Source organism: Crotalus tigris, unplaced genomic scaffold (genome assembly GCF_016545835.1).
Source record: "Crotalus tigris isolate CLP2741 ecotype Arizona unplaced genomic scaffold, ASM1654583v1 scf7180000024407.359931, whole genome shotgun sequence".
In the NCBI taxonomy this organism is placed as follows: domain Eukaryota; kingdom Metazoa; phylum Chordata; class Lepidosauria; order Squamata; family Viperidae; genus Crotalus; species Crotalus tigris.
In genome coordinates, this window is record NW_024100574.1 from 277,547 (window position 1) to 297,982 (window position 20,436).

General features: G+C 39.6%; 1 protein-coding gene across 11 annotated transcripts in view; it reads left to right on the plus strand.

The window, feature by feature from the left end:
- The first annotated feature begins 4,806 nt into the window (after positions 1–4,806).
- Positions 4,807–20,436, plus strand: part of RFX1 (regulatory factor X1) — a 61,230-nt gene continuing 45,600 nt past the window's right edge. For 5 of the 11 annotated variants that reach the window (XM_039329700.1, XM_039329704.1, XM_039329702.1 and 2 more), the window contains exons 1-4: positions 4,807–5,013; positions 8,028–8,135; positions 11,938–12,220; positions 19,463–19,572. In XM_039329700.1, coding sequence (XP_039185634.1) covers positions 8,058–8,135; positions 11,938–12,220; positions 19,463–19,572 — 471 coding nt within the window. In that variant the 5' untranslated portion in view covers positions 4,807–5,013; positions 8,028–8,057. The other 6 variants (XM_039329701.1, XM_039329698.1, XM_039329699.1 and 3 more) reach the window with 6 other exon arrangements.

Here is a 20,436-nt window from a genome sequence, read left to right on the forward strand (position 1 = left end):
ACAAAGCCTAGTAAGGCCACACTTGGAATATTGCATCCAGTTCCGGTCACAATGACTAGGGGGCTGGAGGCTAAAATGTACCAACAGTTACAGGATTTGGATATGTCTAGTAGTCTAAGCTAGACGTAGTCAAAAAAGAGATGACAAGACTGAACATCGACATCTTAGGAATCAGCGAACTAAAATGGACAGGAATGGGTGAATTTAACTCAGATGACCATCAGGTATACTACTGTGGGCAAGAATCCCTCAGAAGAAATGGAGTAGCCTTCATAGTCAATAAAAGAATAGGAAAAGCAATACTGGGATACAATCCCCAAAATGACAGAATGATCTCAATTCGAATCCAAGGCAAACCATTCAATATCACAGTAGTCCAAATCTATGCCCCAACCACTGGTGCTGAAGAGGATGAAATTGACCGGTTCTATGAAGCCCTACAGCACCTTATAGAATTAACACCAAAAAATGATGTCCTTATCATCATGGGGGATTGGAATGCTAAGATAGGAAGCCAAAAGATAACCGGAATAACAGGCAAGTTTGGCCTCGGAGTACAAAATGAAGCAGGGCACAGGCTAATAGAATTTTGTCAAGAGAGTACGATGGTCATAACAAACACTCTTTTCCAACAACCCAAGAGACGGCTCTACACATGGACATCACCAGACGGTCAACATAGAAAACAGATTGACTATGTGCTCTGCAGCCAAAGATGGAGAAGCTGTATACAGTCAGTAAAAACAAGACCAGGAGCTGACTGTGGCTCAGATCATGAGCTTCTCGTTGCAAAATTTAGGCTTAAATTGAAAAAAGTAGGGAAAAGCACTAGGCCACTCAGGTATGAACTAAATCATATTCCTGATGAATATACAGTAGAGGTGACAAATAGATTTAAGGAATTAGATCTGATAGACAGAGTGCCTGAAGAACTATGGATGGAAGTTCGCAACATTGTACAAGAGGTAGCAACTAAAACCATCCCAAAGAAAAAGAAATGCAAGAAAGCAAAATGGCTGTCTGAGGAAGCTTTGCAAATAGCTGAGGAAAGAAGGGAAGCGAAAGGCAAAGGAGAAAGAGAAAGATACACCCAATTGAATGCAGAATTCCAGAGAGTAGCTAGAAGAGATAAGAATGCCTTCTTAAATGAACAGTGCAAAGAAATAGAAGAAAACAACAGAATAGGGAGGACCAGAGATCTCTTCAAGAAAATTGGAGATATGAAGGGAATATTTCATGCAAAGATGGGCATGATGAAGGACCAAAATGGCAGAGACCTAACAGAGGCAGAAGAGATTAAGAAGAGATGGCAAAACTACACAGAAGAACTATACAAGAATGAGCTTAACATCCCAGATAACCACAATGAGATGGTCACTGACCTCGAACCAGACATCCTAGAATGTGAAGTGAAATGGGCCTTAGAAAATCTGAGCAACAACAAAGCTAGTGGAGGTGACAGTATTCCAGCTGAGCTATTCAAAATCTTAAAAGACGATGCAGTAAAAGTGCTACACTCAATTTGCCAGCAAATTTGGAAAACTCAACAGTGGCCACAGGATTGGAAAAGGTCAGTTTACATTCCAATTCCAAAGAAAGGCAATGCCAAAGAATGTTCAAACTATCGCACCATTGCACTCATTTCATATGCTAGTAAAGTTATGCTTAAAATCCTACAAGCTAGACTCCAGCAGTATGTGGATCGAGAACTACCAGAAGTACAGGCAGGATTTCGAAGAGGCAGAGGAACTAGAGATCAAATTGCCAACATACGCTGGATCATGGAGAAAGCTAGGGAGTTCCAGAAAAACATCTACTTCTGCTTCATTGACTATGCAAAAGCCTTTGATTGTGTGGATCACAACAAATTGTGGCAAGTTCTTAAAGAGATGGGAGTACCAGACCATCTCATTTGTCTCTTGAGAAACCTATATGCGGGTCAAGAAGCAACAGTGAGAACTGGACACGGAACCACTGATTGGTTCAAAATTGGAAAAGGAGTCCGGCAAGGCTGTATACTGTCGCCCTGCCTATTTAACTTATATGCAGAGCACATCATGAGAAAGGCAGAGCTAGATGAATCAAAAGTTGGAATTAAGATTGCCGGGAGAAATATCAACAACCTAAGATATGCAGATGATACCACTCTAATGGCAGAAAGTGAAGAGGAACTAAAGAGCCTCTTGATGCGGGTGAAGAAGGAGAGTGCAAAAGTAGGCTTGAAACTCAACATTAAGAAAACCAAAATCATGGCATCCGGCCCTCTCAATTCCTGGCAAATAGATGGGGAAGAAATGGAGGTAGTGACAGATTTTATTTTTCTGGGTTCAAAGATCACCTCAGATGGGGACTGCAGCCAAGAAATTAAAAGACGCTTGCTCCTGGGGAGGAAAGCTATGGCAAATCTAGACAGCATACTAAAAAGCAGAGACATCACCCTGCCAACAAAAGTGCGTATAGTCCAGGCCATGGTTTTCCCAGTTGCAATGTACGGCTGTGAAAGTTGGACCATAAGAAAGGCTGAGCGCAAAAGAATTGAGGCCTTTGAACTATGGTGCTGGAGAAGACTCCTGCGAGTCCCTTGGACTGCAAGGCGTTCAAACCGGTCAGTCCTAGAAGAGATCAACCCTGACTGCTCTTTAGAAGGCCAGATCCTGAAGTTGAAACTCAAATACTTTGGCCACCTAATGAGAAGGAAGGACTCACTGGAAAAGGGCCTAATGCTGGGAAAGATTGAGGGCAATAGAAGAAGGGGACGACAGAGAATGAGATGGCTGGATGGAGTCACTGAAGCAGTAGGTGAGAACTTAAATGGACTCCAGAAGATGGTAGAGGACAGGAAGACCTGGAGGAACGTTGTCCATGGGGTCGCGATGGGTCGGACACGACTTTGCAATTAACAACAACAACAGTACTCTAATGAAAAGAAGGACTGGGGGGAACATGATAGCAATGTTCCAATATTTGAGAGGCTCCATAAAGATGAGGGGTTCAAACTATTTCCAGAGCACCAAAAGGCAAGACAAAAAACAATTGTTGGAAAGTAACAAAAGGCAAGATAAGAAACAATGGTGGGAAACTAAGGAGAAATTTCTTTGCCTTCAGAATATCTTGCCTTCAGAAACTGTGGGTGCTTTCAAAAAGAGACTGAATCATTTGTTTGAAATGGCTAGACAGTCACTTGTCTGCGATGGTACTACAGAGCAGTGATGGCGAACCTTTTGGAGACCGAGTGTCCAAGCTGCAACCCAAAACCCACTTATTTATTGCTGGGTGCCAGGTGGGCGTGGCTCACTGGGTGGGCATGGCTGTGGTGGTCATGGCAGATTGGGTGGGTGTGGTCAGCTCGATGTTGCTCATGGGGAGGGACACCAGTGGGGGCCGGGCAGGGTTGGGGAGATCCAGGGGGTCTCTGGCAGGTGGGGCAGTGGGCAGGAGGCTCGCAAGGCAAGGGGAGGCAGGACAGGGGTGCCACTGTCACAGGGAAATGCGAGTCAGGGGCCTGGGCGGTTGCTGCCTGACACCATCAGCCCCTGCACACAGAGGCCAGCGAGCATATGGGTGCTGGGATGCATCTGGCCATGTGGGACCTCGGCAAGTTAGCAGGCAGCTCGTTGAAGAGGGACAGTTGCCATCTCCAGAGCATGGTGCATGTGCCACAGAGAGGGCTCTGTCGAGCAGGGAGTTGGACTAGAAGACTTCCAAGGTTCCTTCTATTATTCTATGTTTTATGTTATTCTACAGTCTTGTAAGCTGTGATGGTTTACAATGAAAACTTTACACATCTTCACTATTCTTTGGCTTGCCAGCCCCAAGCAAGAGTTACATCGAAATTCGGAATTTCAAACAGAGTAGAGAAAACAGGCTTCCAGGTAACTCAGTAATTTAGCAGCAATTCTACTACAGCAAAAGGTTAATAAATAGCCCTTTGCTGCCATCTATTGGCCACGCACCCGCATCATAATTATCCATAGTTTACTGAACTAGGATTGAGTCAGCCCAGTTTTCTAGGGTTGCACAATGCCCTGAATTAATCACACAGGCTGGGTTCCCATTGGCCAAACTGTAGTTGGCTGTTTTGAATTCGTGTACGCAAATGAGGCTACTAAAATTTCTGCATGTTAAAAGGCGAATAAGGTTACCAGTCGCTATCAGTAATAATTGCTCATTAGTATCTTTAGAAGCAGAAACACTACTTTGTAAGTGCCAGTCGGAGTTATACCAGGAACCAGCACTACTCTATCCTGTTCTGCTGGTGGGGTTTACATAAGCCACGAGGTTTGATAGCCCAACCTAGAAACAGAACACTGTTTGGTTTTATCCATAGATCATTTCCAATGTAACGATTCAAAGGATACATCATGCAATTAATTACGATCGTTACACTTCATTTGCTTGTTTTTAAAACAGTCAGAAAAGGCCTTCTGCTGCATCTAAACTGCATTTCCCAGAAGTCAAAAGAATTACGCATGCGTTTATTGAGCTAAATGGAGTTAGGACGCCTTCCGCAGTATATTGAAAGCTACCTAGCCAGTAGAAAACTGCCACAGCTCCTAATTCGTTCGTGATGTCTTCAGGAAACACCTCTCTGCTTAGAATGACAGGTTCCTAATCAAATCCGTAGTTGGGATTATCAGATTTGCCAATAGAAAAGTAAAGTTTCCGGAAGGAGGCGAGGCTTAGAATCAACAGAAAGAAGGAAATACTAGGACGTGATTGACATTCAAATACCCAATAAATCTTAACCACCGTCCAATCGACTCCAGGCACCACCCATTTCCCCCCTCCCCGCACCGAAGTGGGTAGCAACAGTTGCCCCGGTGAGGGAACACGGAGGGCGCCATAGCCACCGTAGTCGTGGCGACCAGGAAGCCCGGCAACAACAACAACAACCGCCCACCCTCCCTGCCTCTGTGCGATTCCCGCCAAAATCGAGAGAGAGCACGATAATCGCGACAACGTCCCCGCCCCTCCCCTCAGGGGACGAGGCCTCGCGGGGCTGGGACAGTCCAGGTGGGTTCGAGTCCGGTTCCCCTTCCTTTTTCCGTAAAAAAAATGGCGAAGTCTGTTGTTCCTCCTTTCTTTTCTCCGAAGTAGTCGGGAAAAGTGGGGTGGACAAGTGAAGTGGTGTTTTTTTTTCGGTATTGGGCCCTACCGAGGCCACACCAAACAGGGCTTGACGGGGAAGGGCCCAGGCCCTGAAAGGAGGAGCGTTGACACTCCTCGGTGATTGGTGGGCGAGAGAGCCAATAGGAGTAGGTGGACAGACTTAGGGTGGCCAATGACACTTAGAGAGAGGCGGGTGCGGACGATCGCTCAGGAGAGGGGAAAAGGAGAGAAGGGTTGACTTCAAACAGCGTCATAAAGTCGCGGTGACGTCACGAGCATGAGCTTTTCTTGGTGAAGTTGCGTAGTAGCGCTAATAATCCAAAGGAGTGCTTCTTACGAGAATTAATAAAAAAATAAAGGGTTTTAGAGAAGTCCTGGTCGTAGAGAAGGTGGCTATTTGATAGAATAACTCCCATGGGGAAAAGTCATAGTTAATTATTGAGTATCTTATTGTCTTTAGAGAGTTGAATCTCTAATTGAAAAAAGATAAGAGAGCTGGAAAGACTTTTGGCCAGATCATAGACAGTCACTTTTAGACAAGAGGATAATGGCCAACAGCTGCCATGTAAGAGCTGCTTACTTGGCTATTTTTATAAATGGTTTGAAGAATGTGGGAGTTGTGTTGGGAAAGTGTTTTATTTTTTACTTGGTCCCTGCTTCCTGTGGTTCTCAATAAAGCTCCATGTCTGCTATGGTGAAAGGTTGCCCGTCCCTTCTTTTTTAAGACATAAAACAGATTCCTGTGTACCATATTTAGAACAGATACTGATGAGAATAGTTTTGGACCCTGTGCTCAAAATAAACCTATTGCTCACTGATAAGGCCATTTTTATGTAGAAGTTCTCAGTTTTATTCACGGGAAACTTAGGATTGGAAACTTTTTTTTTTAAATAAAAGGTAGCCAGAACAGATAGAAATCCTAGTGTGAATCAGTACTGTAGGTGTTAGAATGCTAACCCCTGGCTAATGGAATTGACAGTATATCTAAATCCTCAAATAAGGCAAACATTGTTACACTGTTAAATGTAACTTCGGATTACTAATGTAACAGGGATATCTAAAAGCCATGCTGTTTCACAGGGCTGTTTCAGAGTGCTTTAGGTAAAATTAAAATTATTTATGTCCTGTGCTTGTGGCTAGGTACAAGAGCACACCACAATTGGGTAAGAGTAATGCTAAGAATAAGAATGTATTTTTTTTACTCTGTTCAGGGCATAAATATGAATGAATTCTCTTATTACAGGTAGTTCTTATTTAATAATTGGTCATTTAGTGACCAAAGTTACAACAGATCCCCCAAAATGCACTTATGATCTGGTTTCCAAGTTCCAATGTCCACCCACTTTGGTCACATGATCACATTTTGGGCTCTTGGCAGTCAGCCTGCATTTACAGCCATTTGGTTTGTTTTTTGCCAGAAATCTCTGCTTGCTTTTGGGTTCTAACAAAAAACGCCCATTGAGAACAATGGGTTTGTTTAATAACCACAGCATTCACTTAACTGTCGTGTTTGTTTTACCACCATGTATGCTTAATGACTGCTTCAAAAACATCATAAAATTGGGTCAGTCATGTGATGACTTACTTAACAACAAGCATGACTCCTGATTAATTCCAGGCTCAGTTATGGTTGTAAGTTGAGGACTTCCTGTATTTTCTTAATATTTATTCAACATAACATAGGTTAATGTTTAATTTCTTCACTCTGAGAGATCTAGGTATTATTTTAGGTTCTAAACAACAGATTCTATATTGAAAAGTTGTTGAATTGCTTCATTTTTCACAAAATGCAGAATAAAGTATTGGAAATTGAAACTAAACTGAGGTGAAATATTATTGAGCATTCTAGAGATACTGAATACCAAATACTATTTGATGTTATAATGATGTGTTACATCTAATGATTTTACAGATAGTTAAGTTTGAAACTAAACTTTAGTTTGCATTTTTGGGGGGTGCCTTTTATTTCTGGAAACTAAGTAACTAAACTAACCAGTGGAACAGCTTGCCTCCAGAAATTGTGGGCGCTCCATCACTGGAGATTTTAAAAAAGAGGCTAGACAGTCACTTGTCTGCGATGGTATAGGTTCTCCTGCTTGAGCAGGGGACTGGACTAGATGATCTCCAAGGTCCCTTCCAACTCTATTCTATTCTAAGAAACTACCTGACAAATACCTGCAGTTTTCTTGGCAAGATTTCAGAAGTGGTTTCTTGGTTTTCCTAGGGTTAAGAGTGACTGGTTCAAGATCATCCAGCTGATTTTGTGCCTAAGGTAGGACTATATCTCGCAGTCTCTCTAGTTTATAGCCTGATGCCCTAACTCCTATACCAGATTGGCTCTCTTTGTTTGCTTTAGACATAGTTAAGATAACTATGGCATCTACCATTTATTCCCTTTATAGTGCATCATTTCTTTTAACCAAAATTACGATAACAAACAGAAAGTAGAGGAATGACTGGCAGGACTTTAATACTTTTTGAAACATTAAACCAGTGTGCCCAGGTTGTAAAATGGCAACCAAATTCAAATGTTTTAAAACTGATCCCGCTGCATAGGACAAAGTAGACTTTAGCACTTTAACACAGCACCAGAAGGTCATTATAACCATTTAGAAATTATTACTATCAAGTTCATAAGTTTGAATCAACTTCAGTTTTACTGTTCATTGCATGGGTATCTCATTTAATGTAGTAAGAATAATTGTGGAATAATCTATTTTATGTTTGTATGTTTAAGATCCAGAAGTTATTGTAAGATAGAGATGTTTGATTGCTTTGGAAAGGCTGAATGAAAATAAGTATTAACCATGTAATTGCCTGTGGGGATGGTGGTTTGAATTTCTTGAGCAATAAATGTAATTTCTGATTCTTTTTGAAAATCCAGATTATACTTGTAATGTTGGCCTTTATTATTGCAGGTTTATTAATTATAGATCAGCTAGAACTACATGCCATATAATAATACAATATTTTTACTGGAATATGCAGTTTGGCTACATGTGAAAACCATTCCATTCAAGAAAAAGGTATTAAAATATTTTTAATATTTAATTTTGACTTCAGCTGAAAATATCCAGTAGTCAGAACCATCTAATATATTGCTTGGGGTTGGAGAAACAAATTGTAATAAGTCTGGTTGCATGAGAGTCCTAGACATAATTTCATCCAGATACTGATAAATAATTGTTTTATATAGCAGAAAATGTTTCTAAGAAAAGTGAAAAAACTGCTGCTGCTCTGGTGTTTGCCCATAAATGCATTCCTTTTCTTTTCATTGTGTGATCTGTCTATACCCATGTTACCACCTTTACTTTGCTGATGCAGAAGTAAATTTCTGGAGATGTATATGGCACCAATCTGTCCCAAATTGGTGCCATATAAGGGAACCGGACTTTCTTGATAATGTTTGCTTGTTATCCAAGAAGCTTATTCTCAACAACTCTGAGAGAGCTAATAACTGACCTTCAGAGTGCTAATGATCAGATGATTGCAAATAATATAAATATTTCCATTCCTCACCATTTAGCCAGAACTGAAGAAGCTTCTTGGACGAGAAGTGAAACTTTTTTTTCAAGGAAAAAACCAAGAAAGTCCAGTTGCTTTTTGAACAGCTCATTTGGGGCAATCATGATCTGGATGATTGAGAAACTCCATAGACTTGGCACCACTCTGGTTATACTGCACTCTGTTCACTGGGTGGCATGATATGATATGCTCTTGAGTTAATGCTGAGGTTTAAAATATTATTTCAGAATTGTATTATGGAATAGTTGGGTTTGGACATACAGTAGGTAGCTGTTGACTTTTGGAGTTTTTTTCAGGTTCACAAGTATATCTGATAAACAGAATTATGGCACTTTAGGCAGGATTGTAGCTGTTGGGATAAGAATGTACAATGTCTAGGAAATGTCATTCTTTCACAATATAAACAGGCTTTCCCTTTTTAATTTTTATGGATTCTCTGTTTATTTCCATAAAGTAATATTTTTTTGAAAAAGATATAGAAGTGTAGACATGAAAATCTTTATATGAATCTCCTTTTCAATTTTAATTTCTTCCTGCAGCTGAAAACTATATTCACCAAGTGTGGGTAACAAATTTTGAACTTTCCTCCACTATTAAAAGGATTTGTTAGCTCAGTTGGTAATTTGAGAGAGTATATCCTGGGATGTAGATTAATGTTTATCCATAAAGGGACACTATCCTTCCATTCAGCAGATGTGCTAGTAGTAGTGTTCTATTTGTGCTGGATTACTTTCCAGCAGATTTAGAATCAAAATCACAGGATTGGAAGGGGCCTCAGAGATCTTCTAGTCCAATCTCCTGCTCAGAGCAGGAGAACTTATTCCATCCTGATGAATGGCTGTCCAATGTTTTCTTGAAGACCTCAGAATTGAATCACCATAACTTGGGGAGACAAGTTATTCCATTAATTGTTCTTAAATCAGGAAATTTCTCCTTAGTTCCGGATTGAATCTTTCTTTAATGAACTTTTACCCATTGCTTCTTGTCAATCCTTCTCTGTGCCAGCAACCTCAAGTACTGGAAGACCCTTATCATGTCACTTCTAATCCTTCTCTTCATTAGACTAGACATACCTGGTTCCATCCATCGTTCGTCATATGATTTAGCCTTTAACCCAGGGATCTTCAAATTTGGCCCTTTTATGACTTGTGGACTTCAACTCCCAGAACTCCTTAGCCAGGCATGCTGGCTGAGGAATTCTGGGAGTTGAAGTCCACAAGTCATAAAGGGGCCAAGTCTGACGACCCCTGCTTTAACCCCTTATTAATCTTTGTTGTTCTTCTCTGTAATCTTTCTGGGGCCTTAGCATCTTTTTTGTATCTTGGCGATGAGAGCTAGACACAGTTTTCTAAATGTAGCCTCACTAGTGTGGTACAGAGTGATACTATCTCTTCTCTTGATCTTGTTGCTATTCCTCTCTTATGCAGCCTAGGACTACATTTGCTTTGTTGGCTGCTGCAGCACATTGCTGGCTCATACTTAAGTGGTGGTCCAAGATCCCTCTCACTGTTACTACTGTTGAGCCAGGTACTGCCTATTCCAGTGGTGACGAACCTATGGCACGGGTGCCAGAGGTGGCACTCAGAGCCCTCTCTGTGGGCACGCACGCCGTCACCCAAGTCCTAGGCCTTTAGCTGGGTTTTATAAAACCTTTTCACTTTAGGCCTGTGCTGCCGTGTGCAAAAAAAAAAAAAAGGTCCAATCAATCAGTCAATTTTAACTTCTCGCGGGGAAAAAAAAGATCTTGCAAAGTTGAAATTGATTGATTGATGCCGTTACCATCGCAGCCACGCCCACCCAATGGGTCACACCCACCCAATGGGCCACACCTACCTGGCACCCGACAATGCATAAGTTGGTTTTGGGTTGCAATTTGGGCACTCGGTCTCTAAAAGGTTCGCCATCACTGGCCTATTCTATACCTGTGCTTTTAGTTTTTTCTGCCTAAGCACAGAACCTTATTTTTCTCACCACAAACTGCATTTTGTTGGATAGGTTCCAATGCTCGAGTCTGTTAAACTTATTTGGCTAAAGGAGGGGGTTTTGGTCATTGTAAAGGGGGAGAAAAAAGTTTTCCCTTCTGAGACCTTGCATGATACATTCAAAAACAGATAGTACAGGATTATATGCAACTACCAGCCTGTTTCAATAAGGCAGCTTCTGATTTTCCTAACAAAGAATTAAGCTCTGTTATTCAAAAAAAGATTATACATTAGTCATATTGTCTGGCTATCTGAGAAAAGCAGCCTTATGCGAAACTAATAATTCTAGATAGATTGTAGACTGTTCTTTAGTAACTGGTGATTTACTTAACTACAACTGCAAAAAGGTCATAAAATTGAATGTGATGATGTGATGACTCGCTTAACCAGTACACCACTTAATGATGAAATTTGCAGTCCTAATTGTAGTTGTAAGTCAAGGGCTACCATACATGCTTCTTCATGTATGAAGCAGCTTTTGAGGGCTTTACACAGCCTCACTACATAGCATAAGGATATACTGAACATTGCTGTTGAGGTTCTCTGCAGATGTCCCTCCATTATTTTAGTTTTAAACAATAATAAGCGTTATTTTAAAGCATTTGACCATCCCCAATACTAGGTTGCAGTTACAGTAGTCACTTGTGGGATTTATCATTAATGTGGTTTGTCTGCATGTAAAATCAAATAGAATATGATTTTATATGGTCCATAGAGGCTTATTGAATTTCTTTAAAAACAGCTATACAAAATATTACGGAAGTTTACAAAATTGGCGAAGACACATTATAAACTTATTTAACCAGAAACATTGGGAGCAGAATGTGACAAATAATGAGCAATTTAATCTGGATATTGCAAATTGTAGCATACTTTGTGTCTTAAAGTTTATACTCGATCCTCTGTTCCTTATCTTAACTAGCTGTAATGAGCACTGTAAACAAGTTGAATTTCTGATGATTGTGAGCATCTTCATAAAAGAAGAAATCTGAAAAATATGATTTAAATATCATGCCGATTATACTTAAGTATTCTACATTGTTAATTTTCCAGACTAATATTTCACATGCACTAATCGGTGTTCCTGCTGCTATTCTTTTTGATAATTGACTGCAATTAGATTTTAAACATGGTGAATTATTAAGTTATCACTCAGTGAATAGAACTGTAGGGAGTTCTTTCTGTCTGTAGAATGCTTTATAATTGATTAATTATTTTTCTTTTCTTTTTGTTCTATTTGTTTTTCCTTTTCTCTTCAACAAAAGGAAGCAAAAAAGCCTTATTTATTATCATTTTCCCCACTGTTGGCATGGCAACACAGGCTTACGTTACCGAATTACAGGCAGCCCAACAACAATCACAACAACAGCAACAGTCTCAGCAACAGCCAGCAACAACAGCAAATACAACAACACCAGTGGTGGTGGCGGCAGCAACTCAACAACAGTATGTGGCAGAATTGCAAGGTGCCCAGCAGCAACAGCAGCAGTCAACTCCAAAACAGTATGTTACAGAAATCCCAACTTCTCAGACACAGGCTCCACCCACTGGACAACAGACACCAACGCCTGCGCCACAGCAGTACATTGTAGTGACTGTTTCTGGTAAGTGTTTAATGGGTGAACAAAAGTGGGGAAATTGCCAGGAAAAAAAAATGAGAGTGGTCTTTTGGAGAGACGAAATGCACTTTATTTATATTACAGCCTTCAAATAGGGGAGCTTGTGAAAGCCATTATTAGTGCCACTTCTGTAAAGACTATGAAGTGAAGGAATAATCAGCCCAAATATCAAATATTTCTGATTCAACCAGTTAGAGAATACTGACAATAGTAGCTGGCAAGGTCCTTCCTAGGAAGCTCTTTGGAAATATTTCCCATTGTTTCAAGAACAGAATCCCTTAGTCTGCCTTGAAATTTATTTGTGAAATATTCCCCTCAAAGATTATAATCATTGGAGATCCCATTGCATATCTATGTACCTGAGTATATTTACAATTTGAAAATTACTCCAGATAACTTTCTTTAATTTGTAGTTGTGTGATTTGCATTTCATAGCTTCTTGGTCTATCTTAGACGAGTACGGTGAATTTTAACTAATAATTTGGTTAATCTCATCAATCCCAAATGAAATCCTTTTAAATTTACTATCATATTTTCAAATTGTTCTATTGAAATATGTATGTACAAAAATATAGGGTAAACGGTTTTAAATATACTGAAATGTGATGAGAAGCTCAGATGAGATAATAAGTTTGTATTTGTATTTAAATTTGGTTTGCTAAAGTTAGTTGAAACATTCATTGAGGATTGCCAGACCCAGCTTTTAATTTGTCTTTAAATATATTTTCTAATTCTCTATCAGCTATTGTGAATAGATTAGTGTCCATCTTTTGTGAATTATACAGTTAATTCTCATTACTGTAGTTATATAAAGTTATCACAAACACTGAATTAATGAATACTGAAACCTCTGAGAATGTCTGTGTTGAGTGATATATTTTTTGCTTCTCTGCATATCCGTGAATGACTGTGAAAGCTCTCTGAGTATTGATTTTGCAGTTACAAATAAATTTTAAATAGGGAATTAGCAAATACAGAATAGTCTCAGGAAGTTCATTCTGGGTCTTGCATCAACAATGAAGATTTGCATTTAGAACTTAGGTCTGATGATGAAAATAGAACCTCTTCCCCCTGTGTTGTATGCAGCAGAACCTTTCTTTCACTAATCAGATTTTTATGGTGGACAGTTCCTATATATTTTCAATAATAGCCCAAGAATATTAATCTATGTACAGAGTTTTAGAAGATATGACATGAACTTTTGCACGGACCTGTAAGGGTGAGATTCCAGGCCATTTGGAAATTAAATAGATTGCTTAACTCTTCTGCTTATATTAATAATAACTGAAAATAGTTTAAGGAGAGATAAACATCTGTCTGACCCAAGATGAAGGCTGCTTCTAACATGCTAGGGCAGGTTTGGGCTTCAGTTTAATACTTGAATGAGAGACCACCAGAGAAGTCAGGGTTGCAGGCAGGACTAGAAAGTTTAAAAAAAAAAAAAAAACAGAAGAAAACAATGGCATACTATTTTAGCACTGTTGCCAAAAATTGCATATGCATTATTATAATTATTTGTAGTCCAGGCTGTCATGCTTTATTTCATGTTTTTAATTACATGTTTCAATGTTGTAAGCTGCCCAGAATCTATTGGATAATGCCTTTAATAAAAAAATAATGAATATAGATAAATTTATAAAATCATGATGAGAAAAGCTTCATGACATATTTCATTTAATTTACATGACAATATTTAGTTTCAGCTGGATTTTGTCACAACAGAAATTTACTGCAGGGAGATTAGAAAAGGTTGGAAAATTAGAGACTAGTCCCACCTTAGACATGAAGCCAGCTAAGTGACCTCGGGCCAGTCATTCTCCCTCTCAGCCCAACTCACTTCACAATGTTGTTGCTGTAGGAAAAATAGGAGGAAGGAATATTAGATACTTTCAATACTTTGAGTTATTTATAAAATAGAATAAAGGCAGGACTAAAAAAAAATCTGCCTGATAATTTTCAGGGCAATGTTATTTGACTTTTGTGCAAAGAGCATATTATACTAATGTCTCCAAGGCCGGGATTCAGCAAATTTTTTTGGTTAAGGATAGATCCTGCTAGCTGGCAGCCAGTGTAGCTCATGTGACACACAAGCACAACAAGAAGTACCTATTATTGCTTCCAACCCTGTGCTTTGAATTAGCAGTAGCTTCTGGATGATCTTCAACGACAGCCCTATGTAGAGTACATTGCAATACTCCAATTATGACGTGATCACGACATGAGTGACTGCCTCCAGGGCTTCCCAATTGATAAAGGGATGCAACTGGCATATAAGATGTACCTGTGCAAAGGCCCTCCTATAGGCAGTAGCTGTGAGCCCAGGAGTCTCAAACGGGAAAGTGCAACCCCATCCAAAACCAAAGATGGAAATGTCCCCTGATCCTAGGGGCCAAGCAGCCACAGGCATTCAGTCTTGTCAGGATGGGCCAAAGTCTGTTCCTCCCCATCCAGTTATAGGGTGGGGAGGATCCCAAGTGTTCCCATATAGAACACAAGCATGTCACCTTTATTAAAACAATTTACCAGTTAAGAACTATAATCTAGGTTATGTTCTTATTTATGCCTTAAATAAAATATATTTACACTCCCTTTCCACAAGTATTTTTAGGCAAAAAACACAAACAACTAACTTCCTTAGTTGTAGTTTGCAAATCAGAAAAGATTATTTCCACCTAAAATGTAAAACAACTTCCACAGGTGATAAAGGTTCCTTGGTATTTCAAAGATAATTTAAATTGCGGAATCTGCTTTTTGCACATTGATATAAAGCTAATGGGTAATAGTAAGGTTCAAGAAAATAGACTTAGTAAATAAATGGTCATGTCTGTCCCTCGGCACTTCTTGTGGAGTAAAAAGTCTTGTCAAATTCTGTAATCCCTATAATCTGAAAGCTGCTTCAAGCAATTTTAACATATTTTTAGCAGGCTCTTCTGTGGTGCCTCTTTTCTGACTCTGTTTCCATCTATTTGCTTTCACATCTTAAACAATAACTCTTATTTCCAGGTGACTTGTTTTGATTATTTGTCAAATAAACTTAATTTTTTATCTAAATTTTCATATCAGAGAGGCTTATTATGACATTGTGAGAATTTCCACCCTAAATATAAAATCATCAGAGATACCAGAATATATAGGTCAGAGGTCCTCAACTTGGCTGGCTGAGGAATTCTGGGAGTTGAAGTCCACAAGTCTTAAAGTTGCCAAGGTTGAGGACCTCTGATATAGGATTTTCATACCTTCCCAAACTGAAATCAGTTTTGTGAACACATATTAGGAAACTTTCCACAGCTGGAGTCTCCAACAAATGTTGAATTGTTGATTGTGGCCATTACAAATTCTAGTATGTCTAGATGGCACAGAAGGGGGAAAGTGTGTTTTACAAGATGTTAATTCTTTTACTGAATTGAAAGGAACTGGCCTGTCACTGAGAAATTCAGCAATTCTCAAGTCAGCCATTTGCACAATGATATTGATTGTGCTGATCATCCCTCACACTGAAAGAGGAACAGTTTTGAAATCCTGCCTATTAAATTGTATGTTCTAAGAACATACCCCCTTCGGAGCGGGTTCGCAACTTGGGTGTCCTCCTTGATCCACAGCTGAATTTGGGACATCAATTGACGGCTGTGGCTGGGATGACCTTTGCACAAGTTCGCCTGTTGCACCAGTTGCGACCCTACCTGGACCGGGAGGCTCTCCTTACAGTCACTCACGCCCTTGTCACCTCACGTTTGGATTTTATGACTGGTTTATGACTGTTTTAACTTTGTACGCCGCCCTGAGTCCTTTGGGATTGGGCGGCATATAAATATTTGTAAATAAATAAATAAATAAATAAATTACTGCAATGCACTTTACATGGGGCTACCCTTGAAAAGTATTCGGAGACTACAGTTGGTCCAGAATGCAGCTGCGTGAGTGATAGTGGGTGCTCCTCGATACACCCATGTTACACCTATCCTCCGTGAGCTGCACTGGTTGCCTATTGGTTTCCGGGTCCAATTCAAGGTGTTGGTCATTACCTTTAAAGCCCTATATGGCTCAGGGCCAGGCTATTTGCGAGACCGCCTACTACCTCATAGTTCCCTACGTCCGGTTAGATCCCACAGGCTGGGCCTCCTTCAAGCCCCGTCGGCCAAGCAGTGCCATTTGGCGGGGCCGCGGAGGAGGGCCTTCTCTGTGATGGTGCCCACGCTTTGGAATCAGCTCCCCCCGGAGATTAGGACCGCTCCCACCCTGTTGGTCTTCCGTAAGTACTTAAGACCTGGCTTTTTCGGCAGGCCTGGGGTTTATTAAACCTTACCCCTGGATGATTGTTTTTGTATTGTTGTTTTGTTATGTTTTATGTGTTTTTTATTGTTAGCCGCCCAGAGTCTTTCGGGAGTGGGGCGGCTTATAAATTTTAAAAATAAATAAATAAATAAACACAAATATATCCAGAAGCCCAGTGTAGATGGCCCAGTGTGACTTCCTCTTTCTCCCCTCATGTTGAGCATGTCAAATGAGACACCCATGAAATGTGAACTGCTCCTTTGCGATTACAATCGGGTGAACAGCCGGCATCCGCCACCCAATCCTGAGAAGAACAGAGAATATACCTACTCTGATGCAAATGTTTATTCGAAATCAATCTGCCTGGAGCTTTAGTCGGAACAAATGGGGATTACTTGGTCAAGGTTTCAGTTTATAAAAGGCAAGCCTGTTTTATTTTCAAGGGAAACAGCAGTTAGAGCTGAAACCTTTCAGGAGCTTCATCATGTATTATGATTGCCTTTATGCAATGCCTTTTGATCGTAAGTACTTCTGAAGGTATTTCTGCTTAGTACCTCTTAGCTTCTATCAGAGATAGATCCTGTACAAATCACTTGCTGTCTTTGCTCTCTTGCAAGCCTATTGTGGCCAACAGAATTACAGCATACTGTAGAAGAAGTTGTTCAAAGCAGAAGATTCTGCTCTCAGCAGAGAAAGCTTCTTGATTATCATAGTATTTCTTTGAACCATGTACGCTATCCTTGCTTTTGGAAAAGAAATGTATGCACTGCTTTGGATTATATCTCAAAATCCGGAAGGAAATGAAAGGTAGCATCTTCAGAAAATGGAAAACAATTTTTTTTGTGACAATAACATCATGGAGGGTGGATGAACGCCAGGATATTATATCAATATCCTGATATAATTGCAGATGCATATAGATAAGTAAGCTTGCTGTACCAGAGACAGCTATATTCCTGTTTGCCTTTAGAGAAACATATGCTTCCAGGGATGGATATAGAAAGGAAACATCTGGCAAATAAACCTCCCCTCACCACACAAAAAATGAAGATTAAAAAAAAATTACAGAACTTTTCTGGGGTAAGAGTAAGCAAGGTTTCAATTGTTACTATTATAAAAGGGTTACTTGAGCACTGTTGCATCAAGTGGCTTACTAAGTATATTCAATTTAAGAGGTGTCTGGGAGATCCAACTTTCCCAGATAACTTCTGCCCACCCAGTCCAGAAAGTGCCTGCTGAAAGTCTCCATTCTGGGGCATAGTTGGAGGGCATTTTCCCTCTTATGGTACTATAACCTAATGAAGGATGCCGATGGTCCCAATCCTGTGATTTCCTGAGGCTTGTGAAATCCTGACTTTTCAGATGAGGGGTGGCTTTGAAGATTGATTGTTTGTGGAACAGTGGCCTGTTTTTTTATGTTATGTTATATTATGTTATTTCTATTAATCATTATTGATTATAATTCATCGCACAGTCAGATAGATGTTCAGACTGGATTTGGCATTTTTATCTAGGATCCTATATATTACCTGGAGTCCTTCAGTATGATTCTCTTTATTTAAATCCAATAAATAAATATATACAATAAAACTTTTAAAGAACTTCTAAAATAAAGGGAGGGGAGGGATTTGCTTTACACTACAAATATTGCACAACTTTTAAATATGAGACTTCGTGATGAAGGAGCAGTGTAGTGGGGGAAGTTATCTTCATTTCTGGGTAAATATATATGGATTGCTTTATTACCATTACAAACAGTAATGACAAACTGCTGGGAATTACAACAGCTTCCAGCAAAAACATGCTGGAGAGATCTCATATAGACTTTTCTTAACAAGAACTGTCCATTTGAAACCTAAGACAATCATCTGAAAACATGCTTATAGGTTAGAGTGTTCTGGTGAGGAAAATGAATTGCTACATTTGAATAATATCTGCTTTCATTTTAGGATCTGGCTGCTCTGTGTAATTTAGTTGTCAATATGAATTGTCAATGAAAGCCAGCTGGGTGACTTTGAGCCAGTCACTCTGTCTCTGCCCAACCTACCTCAGAGGGTTGTGGTGGGAAAAATAGGAGGAAAGTGTGTTGGATATGTTTACCGCCTTAAGTTATCTATAGAAATAATAAAGATAGGACACAAATAAATAAATAATAAAATAAAATAATTAATATTTTAGTCCCAAATATTAGTCTGGATAAGCAGCGGTTCATACATATGTAGTTATAGAATTATAAAGTTGAAGTAAGCCATTTTGAAAATTAAAGCCTTCCCAAGTGATATCAGTCTAATCTCTTCTTATTCTCCTTCAAAAGAACTGTTACCCCTTTACAAGTAACTCAAACAATTTCTTGGAGCAGTGCTTCTTCTGAAGGGGAGTAGTGTTAGCATGGAATGGGACAACTCTGCGCGGCCAACTCGCCATGGCCAACTTGCGGTGGGACAATAAAATAATTCAATTTAATTATTTAAAATAATTAAAAAAATATTTTATTTTTTTTCATTCACATTTCATTTGATCTCTCCTTTTGCTTCTTCCCTTTAATGATTTTATTCCATCATTTCTTTGCTATTAGTGTAACTCTTGCTCCATGGTGAGTTGTCCTGTGGCGAGTTGTCCTAGACCCATATCAGCAAGAGTTCACTCTGGGAAAAAGGATCCTGAATCCCTTGTAGAGTACAAAATATAATAAAGCAATAATTCGGTATGCTGTAACTCCTGGAATAGGAAAATATGTTATGTTAACTTTTTAGAGAGATAGGTTGTAGGGACAGTATAGGACTCCTGTTGGTCACATGGCCCTAAGTGTTGAGTGAATACTAAAATTCCTGGTTGTTCCTTCACTTCAGAGAAAGAATGCTCTTTCTTCCATTTTTTTTTTTTTTTTTGAGATGTAATTGCAAAGTTGGGATTTTCTTGGGGAAGTTTGTCAAATATATTTCTGACTTTCAATAGAAGGCTCCATGAGGCCCAGTGACACCGTTTCAGAGTCCAGTCCAGCATCCACAGCTACGCAGTCAGGAGTGCCAACTCAGGTGGTCCAGCAAGTCCAGGGCACTCAGCAGGTATGTGGCTCAATTGAGAGTCTTGCTATTAATCTGACATAGATGTACTAAAGCAATCAGAGGAAGTCTGACGCAAGTTTCCAGATATGTTTCATAACAGTGTAAGAGACATGAGATATAATGAGTAAAAACAAAAGGCATATTGGGTAAGCTGGTCTCCAAAGTAGGTAAGAATAGGAGATTGTTTGTTTGTTTCTCTCCTAGCTTTTTGTTTCTTTAACAATCCAGATGGTTTAAGATGATAAAAATACAAAATATCAGCTACAGTAACATTAATACAGTTGATATGGGAATTAGTTACTGAAATAACAATTAAAAGCCTGACTGATGAGGCAGTGAGAGCCAGATGTATTTCCTTAGGGCAGGGGTAGGCAACCTTGGCTCTTTTATGACTCGTGGACTTCAACATGCTGGCTCAGGAATTCTAGGAATTGAAGTCCACGAGTCATAATAGAGCCAAGGTTGCCTACCCCTGCCCTAGGGAGTGTGCTCCATGTTTTGGGATTCATGCAGGAAAACTGTCAGTCTTTTAGTGACAAGAAAATCTTCAAAAGATCAGTAAAATCTCACCTGCTAATCTAAGTAGCCAAGCAGGTTTATTTTTGGAGAGGTATATGTAAATAGTTACACTGCCAAACCATTAATGGCTTTAAAAGTCAATGTATTGGATTGTGTTGGAATGCAACTAGTAGCTAGATATCTGCTTTTCACTGACAATAATTTACCTATTATACTTTGTATTAATTGAAGGTTCTGAAACCTGTTCTTTTAAAGAATAGCTTGCATACAGCTCATTGCATTTGTCAAGCAAGACAAGTTGTAACCAAGGCATAGATAACTATTGCTAAAGGCAGCCTGTTCAGG